This window comes from Molothrus aeneus, chromosome 6 (genome assembly GCF_037042795.1).
Source record: "Molothrus aeneus isolate 106 chromosome 6, BPBGC_Maene_1.0, whole genome shotgun sequence".
NCBI classification, from domain to species: domain Eukaryota; kingdom Metazoa; phylum Chordata; class Aves; order Passeriformes; family Icteridae; genus Molothrus; species Molothrus aeneus.
In genome coordinates this window covers 36,488,263-36,503,127 of record NC_089651.1, presented here as the reverse complement: position 1 = coordinate 36,503,127, position 14,865 = coordinate 36,488,263, and the positions used below count along the sequence as shown (strand labels likewise).

General features: G+C 35.2%; 1 protein-coding gene across 1 annotated transcript in view; it reads right to left on the bottom strand.

Moving 5' to 3' along the window:
* AKAP6 (A-kinase anchoring protein 6) overlaps nucleotides 1–14,865 on the bottom strand; it is a 257,416-nt gene that overhangs the window by 30,015 nt on the left and 212,536 nt on the right. Inside the window, exon 11 of the mRNA XM_066552840.1 lies at nucleotides 13,757–13,981. Within this exon, the coding sequence (XP_066408937.1) occupies nucleotides 13,757–13,981 (225 nt within the window). The remainder of the gene's footprint in view (nucleotides 1–13,756; nucleotides 13,982–14,865) is intronic.

Here is a 14,865-nt window from a genome sequence, read left to right as displayed (position 1 = left end):
TATAATAGCACTAGCAATAATGACTTTAAGCAGTATTAGGGTCTTGTGTTCAGTGTCCTAAAGGGACACAATAATTGCCCATGACAGGATATATACACTGTGGTGTTGTATATCCATCTAGGTTTTGCTATTGTTAAAATCGCATCCTTGTATAAAAACCTATCAATACAGTAATTGCACATGCAAAATATGCTTCCAGAATGACAGTCAATTAAATTAATTATTTGCAAGGTACATTGTGAATGTAGAAGCTATAATTCATGTTTGATAAAAGTAAGTTGATTTAAAAATTTGATGAGTAAGGAAATATGATGAGTACCTCTCTTGAGCCTAAAGCCTTATGGTTTACAGCTGTTATTGTAAGCTACTGGGCACTTCAAGGTTCAGAAAATTAGAATGTGATCTAACTGAGGTGCATCACTTAGGCTCACTTAGTCTTCTGTGTGTGCAAAAGATTTGTTGAAGCATAGATTAAGAGTTCAAACGCTTAAAATTTTGTCCCCTCATACTATCATATGTCCATTGAGCTGTGGTAAACGTAAACACAATCCAAATCTTTGCAAATGTGGGAGAAACATATTCACTTAAGCCATTTGCAGTGAGACTTAAATAAATGTATTTGACTTTTTTGCTGCAGGCTAAGAGCATACACAGTAACTGCAACTGCTGTGTATGAAGTTGACTTCCTGTCTGAGTCATTTGCTTCACAACAGATACCCTGATATCATTGAGGTGTTAGTCATTAGAATGTTTTCATGGTCATGGCTTCCCATACTGAGGATTCCTGTCCAATTCTTTACTTCCCCCTGCCTACTCCTATTTTCAGTGCTTTGAAGTTATCACCCGCATAGCTAAAAAGGGCTACCTGAAACTACTTTCACAGCTTGTTAATACCATGACTTAAATCATCTGGAAAAGCCCCTGTTGAGTCAAAGGACATCAAACACTCCTTCCAAGCCAAGGGCTAATGGCACCATCTATGGGGATGGAAGTGGCCATGATCTGGACAGAAGGCACTTGGCTTAGCTATGTGACTCCTAAGTGAGTGGCATATGACCAGAAACATGTGTGCAGCTTTAGGCAGCACCAGAGAATATGAGAGGCATAGAAAGGTAGGAAGTTGAGGAATGTTACAGCTCCTCAAGCCCCAGTGAGTTTCCATCCCTCAGCCTTCCTGCAGCATATCAGCATCTGAGCTGTGCTGCACCATCTCCTCTGCATGACTGAAAGACCTGTATGGGAAATCAGCTTTCTGACACGAGATGTAAGATGAGTAGGCCACTGAAACATGTTATATCAAGAATCTTGACCAGGTGTCTATATTAACTGTTTAAGACTTTTGATGAATTCAGTGGGATTAATTATGCTTAAAAGTAGTTTAAAAGTCATAGTAAAATTAGTTGAGTTGCCTTAAATCCACATAATCCACACATTCACCACATGGATTATTGGGATGTTTTCATAGCCTCATTTATAACATGTTGTTTGGAGAATTCATTTTTATGGGATCTGAAGCTTCTTGTTTTCACTCTACAACTGGACTAAATTTTCATGTAGAGATGGCCAGTTGAAAATAGTTGGACAATGACAAATAAATGGATTTTCTTTGGGCTTTCAGGTCCAGAAGAAATGTCAAGGTATACTGAGATCAATGTTATTTCGGGGCTTCTGTGTATGCATGGGCAACACTGACTGTTTTTAGGAACATAAAAGAAGTTCAGCTGCAGATAAAAGACCAGATCTAAGAGAAAATGTCTGTGTAACTTTGGTCTGTTAAAGGCTTACTCTTCCTCCTTGTTGCATGTGGGTATGTGAGGGAGGAAATTATACACTTCTGATTGCACCAGTTGTTCTTTGATGGAAGGTGGATCTGCTGGTCTTTAGTACAACAATCACATGCAGAAATTAAGGCAGGATCTGAGAATGGAAGTCACTCTTCTGTGTACACCAATCAAAATACACCTTTTAGAATTTATTTGCCTTTTTATGCCTGATTTTTGGCTAGGGCAGCATTTCAGGTTTTAAAAGTGATAATGTAAAACTTTAAGTATCACAGCTAAGAGAAATAATACATCAATAAAGAGAAACAAGAAACAGGAAAAATAAAAGAGGAAATGCTTGCAAAGTTTGGGTAAAATTTAGTTTTCAGTGTTGTCTGTGAAAATGGCAATGCCTGTTGGAACTTCTCAGGGAAATGCATTCTAGCAGGACAGATGGTGAAAAGAAGAATTTTTGTTTTGAATGAAAAAGAAAATCAACAATTTCTCAAAAAATATTAATAGGGGAGTAATTCCTTAAAAGAAAAAAGCTAAATGACAAAGATAGAAAATGAATGATTACTTGTCATTGTTTAGAAAAATACTGCCAAACCTGTGTGCTTTTGCTGATTTCAAGGTTAAAAGAATATGTCACCTAATATGGGAAATCTACTCAGTTGCATACTGTGTGACTTAATCTATATTGAAGCTAAATATTCTATAAGCATGCAGTGAAGTGCAAAAAACAGCAATTGAAAAATGACATGATTAAATGGCACAACATGCAATCATTTGCTCTCAATTATATCAATGTATCTTCTTCATTTCAAGGACGCAGGCAGAAATATTGTTTTTTAAATGCCTCTATTAAATTGGGCACCAATAATAAAATAGATGAGAGCCCTAATAAGCTCATTTGCCTAACATATATCACACACCACAAAACTATTCTCTCCAAACGGGTTTGTTCATAGATCTGTCTCCCAGTTGTCACCAGTCTTGGCTATATTAAAAGATTTTAAAGGCACAAAGCTTGCAGACCATTCAGTGAAAAACCTTTGTATTTAACCCTTGAGAGAAATGTAATGCTAATTATGGAAAAAGTATTGATATAATATCTTTCCTGTCACATTTTATTATGATGACAGTCACAACAGAATCTGGGAATGACATTTTAGAAATATCATCTAATTGCAAGTCAGAAACGCAGAATGACAGTTTAAAGTAGAATATCACTTCTTTCAAAATAGTCAACTGGTTCTCTTCATTTAAAAGCCCTACTTTTAATAGTATTACAACCACTAAATTGCTACACTGATCATATCTCTGTAACTCTCTGCAAAGTGTTACGATATTTCTCTTACAAGAGAACTGTGTCTCTTTCTAGACATATTAAAAATGACAATGAACTAGAAGGAAAAAAAGACTTCATTTTTGCACTAGCTTTAGGAATGTACATAGGAGTTTGCATTCTACATATAAGCAAGTATTTAATGAATTCTTTTCATTAGCTTTAAAAAGTTACATGGGTATATGCACTTATTTGAATAAATAATTGAATTATTTATTATTATATGTGTTCTTGAAATATTAAATTATTTATATGATATTTTATTATTATTTTAATAATTAAATTAATTAAATAGGTAAATATATTTATATTGAGTAAAACTTTTACTTTTAAATAGCATTCCCATTTTTCTGTACAAGCAAAATTTATGCATTAAAAACAGTTGCAATTCAGATTAGATGGTTCTGGACCCATTCCATAAAAGCTACTATTATATCTGTATGGCATTCTTTAACTTCTTTGTTCTATTCCTTATGCCTGTTTAAGTACTTCAAAATATTTGTTTGTAAGAATACCATTCAATGGTCTGTTATTTAGCTCATACTCCCATGTAACTAGTAATATGTAATATACTCCTCTTCATAAATTAAAAACACTATTAAAATTCCAGACGTATAAAACAATATGAAGATTAAGTTACTATAAAAGAAACTATAATAGCTTACAGATTGCTTGTATCATTACGAAAGCGCTGGTATCTATTACAGTGTCTCCCTGGAATAAAGAATGCACTTTTGGCAATAATCTGTTAAAAAAAGTGCCCATTATTGTTAAGATGCTCCTATCTTAACTCTAAACTAGTGTGCAATTACAGAAAGATAACTTTTAAAAATAAAAGTAAAATGGTGTTGGATGAAAATGAATCTTCCCTACTGAAATAAAACAAATCTCTTCCAAGACTTATTTTTCTTATGTTTCATGCAGGGAATTCGATTCATTTTCAAATGGAAGTATTTTAGAGCCATATACTGCCCACTTTGAAGTTGGGGTTAACTTGGTTCCAGGGAATAAGCCAAGTCATTCAGATAGAGGAGCCAGAGGGGATGGCAGGAGGATTCATATTTCTAGTCTAGCATCCTGTTTATAAATGCCTTTGGTTTGTGTCCTCTTCTCATTTAATTTGAGAAATTATCTTTCCAGTGAAAAAGATTCAAAGGAGAAATATTGCAGGAAGTGCCACAATTTTCCAGGGTATTGTTTTTTGCCCCCAGAAAATGCTAAGATAAAAGCAGGCTAATCATCAGACAGGTAGGATAAACATCAGTGTTGTGTTTTGCTTTTGTAGTGAATCCTGAACTACACTGATCAAAAATATGTTTACCTATACTGGACATTTTAAATTTGAAATTTTTGTTAGATCACCACAGTGAGTAGAGTTTCAAATGAAATGTGTATAAATTCAAGACAGGAAACAAATTCAGGCACAGGAAACTTTTCTTAAAAATCATTTAGGTTCAACATGACTTCCAGTCTTTGAAATTCACTTAGAATTACATTTTAAAAGAAATCAAGATGTTTCTCCACATAGATCACATATTTGATGCCAAGACACCACCTCCAATTGCCTAAAAACTGTAGGTATGAATTTCAGGCATTTTTAGGGAAGAGTTAAAACTGTTAAAACTTCATATTCTATCTTGGAGCTATATTGGGCTTTGAAGGAAAAACTTCCTTGCATGGGTGTACATCCATATCTGTAAATCTCAAGCTGAGGTTCAGATGTTAATAGCATACTCACTCCCTTTCTTAATCTAGTTCCCTCTTAGGTGGTAGATATGTATTTTTGCTGTCCTTGTGCAATGGGCCTGCTATATTCCAAAATATACGGAGAGCTTAGACCCTATTCTGAATCACAGTGTATAGGTGTCCTGCAGTGTATAGGTATTACCTTTTTTATGGGAAAGCAGCAAACATAAAATACATTAGACTATTCTTTTGGCGACTTCAGAACAGGGAAGGGGAAATAAACACATGCAATAAGTAAGGAAAAAGATATTTCCTCTGGCTTTTTTCTTATGTCAACAAAACAAACTTTGCCTGAATGCAAAAACACACAGGTTGAGCTGTGCCAGGGTAAACTGAGGAAAATAAATTGTGATGTCTTCATGTCTCTCTGTATACACACAGGGACAACAAACAGGCTTTTCCAGAAATTGTGTTAATCTTATTTCCAAAAGCAGTGCATCCTCAGAATGAATATACATTGTTTTGCCTTACCTTAAGCATAAATATACAGTCAGGCCCACAGTTTTTGGGTTCAGTTCAAGACAAAACTAAAAGTTCCCAACAAGAGAAGCTACTTAGAGCAGAATCAACCAGAGCCAGGCAGCACTGTGGTAAGGTAGGCTCACCCCTCTCAGATGTAGGGTAGCTCCCTCAGTACCTAACCTGGTAAATAAGATCAAGACAAGTGATCACATTGACTAGGGAAGTAGTTGTCCCTCTCTGCTTGTCACTGGTGAGGCTGCATCTCAAGTCCTGTGTCCAGTTCTGGTCCCCTCACTCCAAGAAAGACATTGGGGTGCTGGAGCATGCCCAAAGAAGGGCAGCAGAGCTGGTGAAAAGTCTGGAAGGCAAATCATATGAGGAGTGGCTGAAGGAGCTTGAAGGAAAGGAGGCTCAGAGTATCACTCTCTACGACTACGTGAAAGGAACTTAGTACCATGGTTTAGTTGACATGGTGGTATTCAGCCAAAAGTTGGACTTGATGGTCCTGGAGGTCTCTTCTAAAATTTATGATTATGTGATTCTCCAAATATGTTAAGTTTTAAATTAATACTAACTTGCCCCTTGTACCAGTTAAACGGACATGACTGACACACATAGTTTAGTCCCAGGACTATGAGAGGGCTTGAATTAGAAGGAAGGACAGAAGCAGTGATTTGGTCAGGATGAACTGTGAATGGCAGTCAAAAAGCTAAGCGTTATCAAAAACCAGATGTCTGGCTATGGTGACTGCTTGCTGTGATAGTCTTAGAGACTCAGAGGTACTCACAGTATTGTGCCTTCAAGTGCCATATTTCCACTGCCTGGACAATAAGATTGAGGTGAGAAGACTAGACAGGATGAAAGCAAGAGGGCCATGAAAGAGGCCTTCACTTCTTCCTTCACTAAGGCTTAGAACATAATGAGGCTCCTCTTATTGACCAAAATATGGAAATAAGCATCAATGTGACAAAGGGAAAGGTGGTTCCATAAGAATGACATTGCACCATCGGCCACTGACAAAATGCAGAGAAAATCCATCAGATTAGGCACCAGGCCTTCAGTTTGATTCTGACACAAGGAAATGCACCTCTTACCTGAGAGAGCAGTAAAGGAGTCATCCTTCAAAGGACAGGAATCCACATAGTATATTTTTTCCCCACTGACTTTATGCAGCAAGTATTATCTAAGCCACCCTCCTGACCCTAGAAATATGGTACTAGTCTACAAATCCCATTCCTGACTGACATCTCATATTTGTGATCCATAATTTACCCGATAAGGACTGCAATAAACACAAAGGAATGTATACTGAGGACCTGTTCTCTTACACTCATATTCTTACTCATAATAAATTACCCTGCAAATTCTACTAAAATCAATAGATTTCATGGCAGTATGAAATTAATTTTCAGTATAAATAAAGGTACTTACTTTAATACAGGTAAATACAGTCCATAAAAATACTCCCTATTGGGACTATTATCTTTTAACTTACATACAAAGACAAAACTTGGGAAAATCCAGTATGATCCACCAATTTAAACAAAAACCTCATTAGTAGAGTTTAAGGGCTCCAGAGACACTATTCAATCAATAATCCACTAATATTGGATAGATTTTCACCTGAAAATGCAATGCTATGACTCCAAAGAGGCAGTTATGGACAGTCAAATAAATAATCTAATCACATGCAGTAGTACAAAGTGAACTTTGATGGAGATAGTGCAGTGAATTTTTCTTAATTGTCTTATATTCCCAGTCCATGCTGTATTTGTTTTTCTACATGTTATCAGTAACCAAAGGTAAAGCTTTGAGGCCAGCCAAAGTACCAACCCTCTCTGTAAATTAGTGCAAGTCAGTTCTGGCTTATTTTTAGGGGAAATATTTGTTTCTTGTTTTCTTTTCTAATCTTCTGCTTTCTTCTCATTTTCCTTTTCCAGGTTGATAGTAATAGAAAAAAATGATTCTGGTTTTACTGTAAATAAGTCTTCAAGGCAATAGCAGAACAAAAAGCAGTCTTATTTTCAAGGAATCATTTGGAATGATCAAAAGAAAAAAAAGCCAATTATATCTTCAAGCATTAATGAAAATAATAAGTGATAGAACTGAGAATGTTCTCTCAAAAGAAGCCATTTTTTACTTCTACACATATGAGTCTTCAAGAGGCCATGACTTAGAGGGGGAAATATAGCTCCAAGTCTGTAGGTGTCATTGATATGAAAGTCTTGGGAAAGGAACTATAAGCCCTTTGTCACTATGAAATGGCAAGCTTTGCTTTGTAATGGCCAGTTTGGAACAGCTTCTTCTGTAGGCCAGCATCTTCTGTGTTACTCAAATTGAGTGAGACCTCAAGTCTCTCAAGCTTACTCATGACAAAAGAATTGAAAATAGATCCTCTCAGTACAGTAAGACAAGGAGAAGGGCTCAACTACCTCCTCAACAGTTCCCATTAATAAGATGGATTAAATGAGCACCCTCTTGCACATCTAGGAGGACTGGAAGAGAAATTTGAGCTTAACCTTTCTGGAAAATAAATAAACCTGTAATAAGTGTAGAAGAACCTCACAGATATCAGTAAATCATTCTAAGTGGAATTGCAATTGTCTCATTTCCAAGTTCCTCTGTCCTAGTAATACTCCCGATAATTTCTTGAGTGGGATTCATCTGAACTAATAGAAAATGTGAGCCTGAGACAGTCATTTAGAAGCAGGTATTCTGAGGTACAATACCTCTTCTCCATAGCCTAAATTTTCAATTTTTGGTTTTGGATGCCTAAACCAGAATGGATTAATTGCATCCCAACAGTACTTTTCTCCCTTCCAATTACTAGAAAAGAAAGTCAGAGAAGATCTCTGCCCTGTAGCTAGTCTGTTTTAACATGACTCTACTGTTTGTGGGACAAACATCTTGGTGTATCAGAAATAAGGGGACAGTACATAAAATAGACCTAAGAAATTAGTAAAATATGAATTTTTATCCTAAAATTAGCCACTAGGTCATTCTCTGTCCACCAATGCATTCAGTATAGTGCTGTATCTGAGCTCTGCTGAGCTCAGCTCTTCCTATTACTAGAGAAACCTCTATCCCACACCTCAGTCTTAGTCCAGAGGCTCTTCTGTCTCTTCATTTGTCCCAGCAAAGGGAGAAATTGAGGGGGAAAAAAGGGTTTTGACAACTAGATATTCTTTAATATTAATTTTGATGTTTTGATTAATCAGAAAGTAAGTAACATTGTAAAAAAACCCCAGAATTTGCGGTTCAGGATTCAAGCCAAAATGAGATGATGGAACAGCAGCTGCTATCTCAGCAAAGCATTTATTCTTAAATGGGAATTCGATGTCATATCAGTGTTACCTTAAACAGGGAGAGCTTATTAAAACACATAGAAAACTTTTTTTCAGTAATAAGTATATTAAATAAAAATCTGAGGTAGATTAAATATCTAAGTTCTGTGTTTATGTGCATTTGCATATATACAGAGTATTGTTCATTGATATTTTAGTAAATTAAATCAACTTAGAGATATAACCATGTATTACATTAGGGCCAAAAAATATGTATGTACAGCTGCTTTACTATAAAGATGAGGCTTCCCATTTCAGTAGTCCACAGAAGTGCTACTTTGGGATGGTGGGTCATGGAAATTCAGTCTGAATTCGGTTCAAACCTTTATAAGAGGCATTAGGCTACATGCAACTTTGGAATCCTACCTGGTTCTGTACAGTTTAGTACTGTATGCCTTTCTGTTTGCTAAAATTGAATCCAAACAAAATTTGGGTAAAGAATTTTTCATCTGTGAAAAGTTTTAGGTCTCTGAAGTCACACTCCTTTTGAGAAATTTATTAAAACATTTTTTTTTCCCATCATAGAGGTGTGAAAAGGATTAAATCCAGCTTGACTTCTTTTGGACTTTCTGTGGCAGACTGTTTTGCATACTTTTGTTACATGCATATTGAAATTCTGTAATTCTTTGATTGCAGCTCTGCCAGAAACATCATTCTAAAAACTGTAAAGGATCCAAAATGCAGTGGTGAAAGCACTTCCTGCCACCAGTGGGAACAGCCAGCATTTTCTTTAATTTCTGAGTCTCCAAACCTTTATTCAACATTAATAGTTTTACTTTATTTTGGCCATAATTTTAAATGCTTCCAAACTGACTTGTGTTTTATTTGGCTGAAGTAGGTTTAACTGGTTTTTTTGTATGATGTACAGTGCTGACTCTTCTACAAACTTTTCAGTAAATATAAAAAGCATCATAAGACATATTGACTCTTAATTACCAATGCAACCAGAAAGTTGCATTTATTTAATCAGAAAGTTCAGTTGCCTTAAGCATTGGAGAAATAAGAGATGTTGCTGAGAAATACTTTTTTTTTTTAAATGACACTACATCATCTGGTATGCTCAAGTCATAAATGTAGTGGAAGATGAAAACTTACAGTTCTGAGTGGGTCTAGTCATTAGAAATAGTTACAACCAGCACATAATTTACACTGTTTACAAGGTAAGCAGAAATGGCAACAAATAATACTAGCTGTGGAATTCAATAAACCGTTGACTTTTAGAAATTTCAAATGAGAAAAAATTTTCAACATGTTTTGTATGATTAAGTAGTCTGATTTCTTTAATGGATATACTGACTAAAGTGAATGAAAACCACAAGTTTTCAGTACTACTGAAAACCAAGACTATTTTTGTTAGAGACACAAATAAAGATTTAAGAGACAGGTATGACTCTATATAGCATGTTGCTTATTGCTTCAAATAAAACCAGATCAGGAAATGACATGAAATGCAACATCATTTTTGCCAAACACAATTTAGCAGAAAATGTCTGCTAAAATCCTGTTCTGAAGAGGAAAAATCTTATTCCCCATCCCAGTTTGGAGAAGAAAGAAAACAAGATCCTTTATAAATCTTGCTACTGGAAACACTAGAGGGTTTCCCAGTTGTACATGATTGAGAAGGGATTCTGAGACAGACAGGTACTCACAAGTCTAAGCTTGCTCTCAAGTAGCTGGTCCGTGAGCCGAACCCAAAACAACTTTTGAAAGCTGATCATTCTCTGTACAAAACACTTAATGTCTTAAGTTTTATTGCAAGTGACAAAAATATATGACCAATTATTTAGGCTCTCTTGCTGCTTTTTGAGGGAATTTTGCAGAGAAAAAAGCATGCTTTTTGAAGTCCCAGACACATAAAAGAAACGTGGCAGACCACTTCTACTGACAAGCTAACAGGCACATAAATTTCTGGCTAGACCTTACTCAAATGAAACTTGGTAAAAACTTTCATGAAAGAATGCAAACTCTTTTTATTATTGCTTCTCATTCTTTACAGCTCCAAATCTCTCCTGACCCACAAAATAGCTGTATATTGTTATTTTAGAAAATTGATTATGCCAATTATTAGTCTCATTATATCTGGTATTTCAGGGGCTAGAACTATGTATTTACCTGAGAATTTTGGATTTCATTTAAAAGGTAAGATTCTGGTTCTTGCCCACATCATTTTCTGTGGAAAGCTAGAAAACATGAACTCAAAGGACTTAAAGAGGAATATAAAGCATGAATAAATAAAATAAACATATATTTGTAGCTATAATGAGCTCAAGAATTGGAAGTAATTTTTAAATTTTTTTTTCTTAGGCTACATTTTGCATTGCAACAGAAGAAATAGCTGCAGTCAGACACCTTGGCTTCCCCCTTTACAGCTCAGCAACTTGTGTTCATTATTTCTCCCTTCTTGAACAGAGCTGTAGTTATGCTACACTTGACTTTCTGTGAAAACCTTGAAAAGTCATTTAATCTCCATGTATTTTATTTCCCTCATTTCTAAAAAGGTGATAATAATAATATCTATCTTAAATGTTTAGTGGGGCTTAGTTCAGTATGTCTGTGCAGCATGTAGAGATCCTTGACTGGACAGTACTATAGAAATTCTAGGTATTATTATTACACAGGAGTATTCCAAAAGAAAATAATGCAGTAGTGAATTCTTTAATAAAAAGAACACTCAAATTTGTATGGCATGATTTTCTATAAAAAAGAAAAAGAAGTCAAAATAGTTCCCTACTAGTGAATTTAACAACTACTCCTCCCACCACATCACTCTCATCTTGGGTCCCAACTGCATGTGAGCTACACATTCAATTCACTCTCCAATTGCAAAATGGAAGGAGAACACCTCAAAAATGGAATAACAGTTTTTCCTAAGGCATAACTGTAATTTAAAGCATAACATTATGGAATAAAAATCAATGGCATTGTTGAGTTTATTTTATTAAAAATGTTTCCCTGTGTACAGTGGCTGTGTGTATTGGGATGGTGCATCACAGTAAATTTCCATTAAGAAACAATGATTCACTTACCATAGTGAAAGCAGTAATAAGGTTAAACTCTTAAGTGGAAAGTAAGTCAAACTAAACCCCAGCAGGTTTTCTACTAGTGGCATAGCTAATGTTTTTGAAAATGTTCTAATGTTCTCTCTCAAATATATGTATTATACATTGCAGTATTGCTAATTATATCCATTTTCTCTTTTATACACTTCCCCAGGAGATCAGTGAAGAATGGAAAACTTACTTATAGTGAATTTCAGATTTAATGAGACAAAGATGGTTCAATATATATGACAAAATGATGTGCTCTCACCATATTTGATAGGTAATTATTTTTTATACTCTAATGGCTACCATTTTGAAAATAATTAATGTATTATTTGTGTAATTAATAGATAATCAACCAAGTAAGGAAATACTCTGGCTACATCATAACACTATGCTGTTTAACATCTCTGGAGCTTTTGGCATGATATCATATCATATATGTATAAAAAGATTTAATTTGAGTGATTTATGCACAAAATATGTAAGATTGGTATGGTACTACTCTGTGTGTGTGTGTGTGTGTGTATATGAATATAAAAAAAAATTAGATTTAAATAAAGCTTTCCTGAAATTAGATTTTTTAATTCATAGTCCTGCACTTAAATAAATGCCATAATTTTCTACAGGAATAAAAATGTCCAGCATTTCCTATGGAAAATATGCACCTATTGCTGTGAAGTTCTGCAGGTCTATCAACAGTCCTTCCTAATCACTTACTTTGAAGTTTGCTGATAGATCAAACAGAATCACCATGACTTTTTTCCCCCATTAGCAGAAGACTCCAAATCATTAAAAAGTAGTATTGATGTCATAAGAAACTCTAAATTGCTTTCAAATGGACAAGTTCAGGAACCTGAAAACCACTGACTTTGTCTACATTGGCACACCCTTCTCACTAATCATCATTATTGAAAAAGGAAGAGTTAAGGAATGACTAAATGGGAAGAAAATAATATTTCTGCTGATGTTTTCTTGAATGCTTGTACAAAACAAAGTACATTTAGAAGTGTTGGCAGCATACTCTTTGAGGTGCATATTTAAGAAATTGTCCATCCCCTTGAGACTACTGTTGCCATAGACACCCTGGTGTACTAGTGGAAGAGAAAAAACCTCTTTACCTCTGAAGCTCAACAATGACTTGTGATTCCTTTCTTATTCTTTGGTCAAAGATCACTTGCAGAGTAAAGTGACCTGTAATGATGACTTGGGAGAGGGTTTATTTAGAAACTATGAAGAGAAGAAAATTGCACAGTTCTGCCAGGTGTGTTTGCTAAATTAGCCCTCTTTCCTGAATGTTACCACTACTTACAGGGAATGGAACAAAACATGCAACCTCCAATAAGTCAGTTGCAAAGCTGAACACTGGCCTTTGGTTGAAAGAGCTTATCATCTGAATAAAGCATTGTGACTACCATCTTCTCCCTTTTTTATAAATCTTCAGGCTTAGGCTTAGGATGTGGCCTAGATTAATGCAAATCTCATAGTTTATATGTCTTTTCCAGATATCTAGTCACCACAACTTTGAATGTTTTCTCATGTACGCTAAATTTAGCTCACTGTAATTGTTACCTCAGATAGGCTGTTCTTGACTCATATGCGCAGATAGGTTATTAAACTGATGTCACACAAGACCTTAATTACCTTATGCTGAGAGTGAAATTCGGAGTGAAGCTTTCTGAGACAAAATTCAGCTGCTTTTTTTTGCCCCTCCCCATTTCAGGGGGATTGGGGGTTGGAAATAGATCATCTTTAGGGTCTCCTCCAACCCAAGCCATTCGATGATTCTACGTTTTATACTGAGGTAGAAGGAAAGAATACTATTGCTTTTACAATCGTGGTGCAATTAGCCCTCTAAAGACCTCTTTTGCAAAAAATATTTATAAACATTATTGTAAGGATTCAATAAAATAAACATGAGTGAACACATAAATAAAAATGAAAATATATAATTAAATATATACATGCATTTCATTATGTTATGTAAAAGATAAATATTTTATCCCACCATAAAGAAGAGTTTCTCTACAAAAACTATGATAGTTTTTTTATTACCTTAAAATATTGCAGTTGTTTCTCAGCATTCATTGTTCCTTCATTTTCTTGTCTCAGACAGGAATTGAAGATGAAAAGCTCTGTATCTCTCAGCCACCCTTTCAGCTCTTTGATCCTGGCCTCCAGCTGCCTTACCAGGCTGCCGCTTTCAGGCGAGAGCAGGTCACGTGGACCTAACCCACTGTGCCCTACCATTGTGTCTTGGATCTTCTCTCCTAGGGTTTTCTAATGCATCAGATAAAAAAAACATAGATTAGTCTTATGTACCAAAACATATATAGGTTAATGTGCAACAATAAGAATCTCTTAAATAACTAGAGATGTGGTTTTTTGATAATTATGACTAATATCAATCAATTTCATTCTTTTTTTCCTTGTTTCAATACATTTCAATTTTCCTACCCTTGTTTCTCACTTATGCTGTTCTCTCTGGGTCACTGACTTTGCTAGAAGGATTATAAATTACTGTTTACTAAGAGCAATTAAGGACAGAGGAAGCAAAATTCTTCATAACTTTGTAAACTAGTTAGTCTACAGAATTTGTCGGTGACTTCAGACACTTATGGCTAAGAGTCTAAGACCAGTATATACCAGTATATAACCAGTATAAGAGTTACTGGTTTCTAGACAGCAACAGAAAATATGAAAATCACTGAATTCACCAGACTCCTATCCAAGGTAGCATTAAAATTTTTGCAGAAACACTGAGGTATTTTTTGAGGTCTGAACAGTGAGGTTATAATTTTCATTCATGTAGCCCTGAGGCTGTATAGAGGAACAGTTAGGTCACAAAAGCTGGTTTGTTTTTAAGTGGTTAAACTCATTCAGACACCAAAAATCCTCACTGTTCTTGGAACATAAGGCCAATTTTTTAGGCAACCAAATTCAAATTTCAGTTCTCCATGTTAAGAATCCACTTTGACATAATAGACCAGACAAAACGTTTGTCTGCTATTGCTAATGAAACTAATTTAGTCCAGCTTCTCAAAGTAATACTTCTAATAACAGAATCACTGAATAACATTTTGATAGTGGATGCTGGGTGCTTAATGAATATTCTGAAGAGGCCAGGGATAGAAAGTTATCTTCCTTTTCAGTATTTTGAAAGG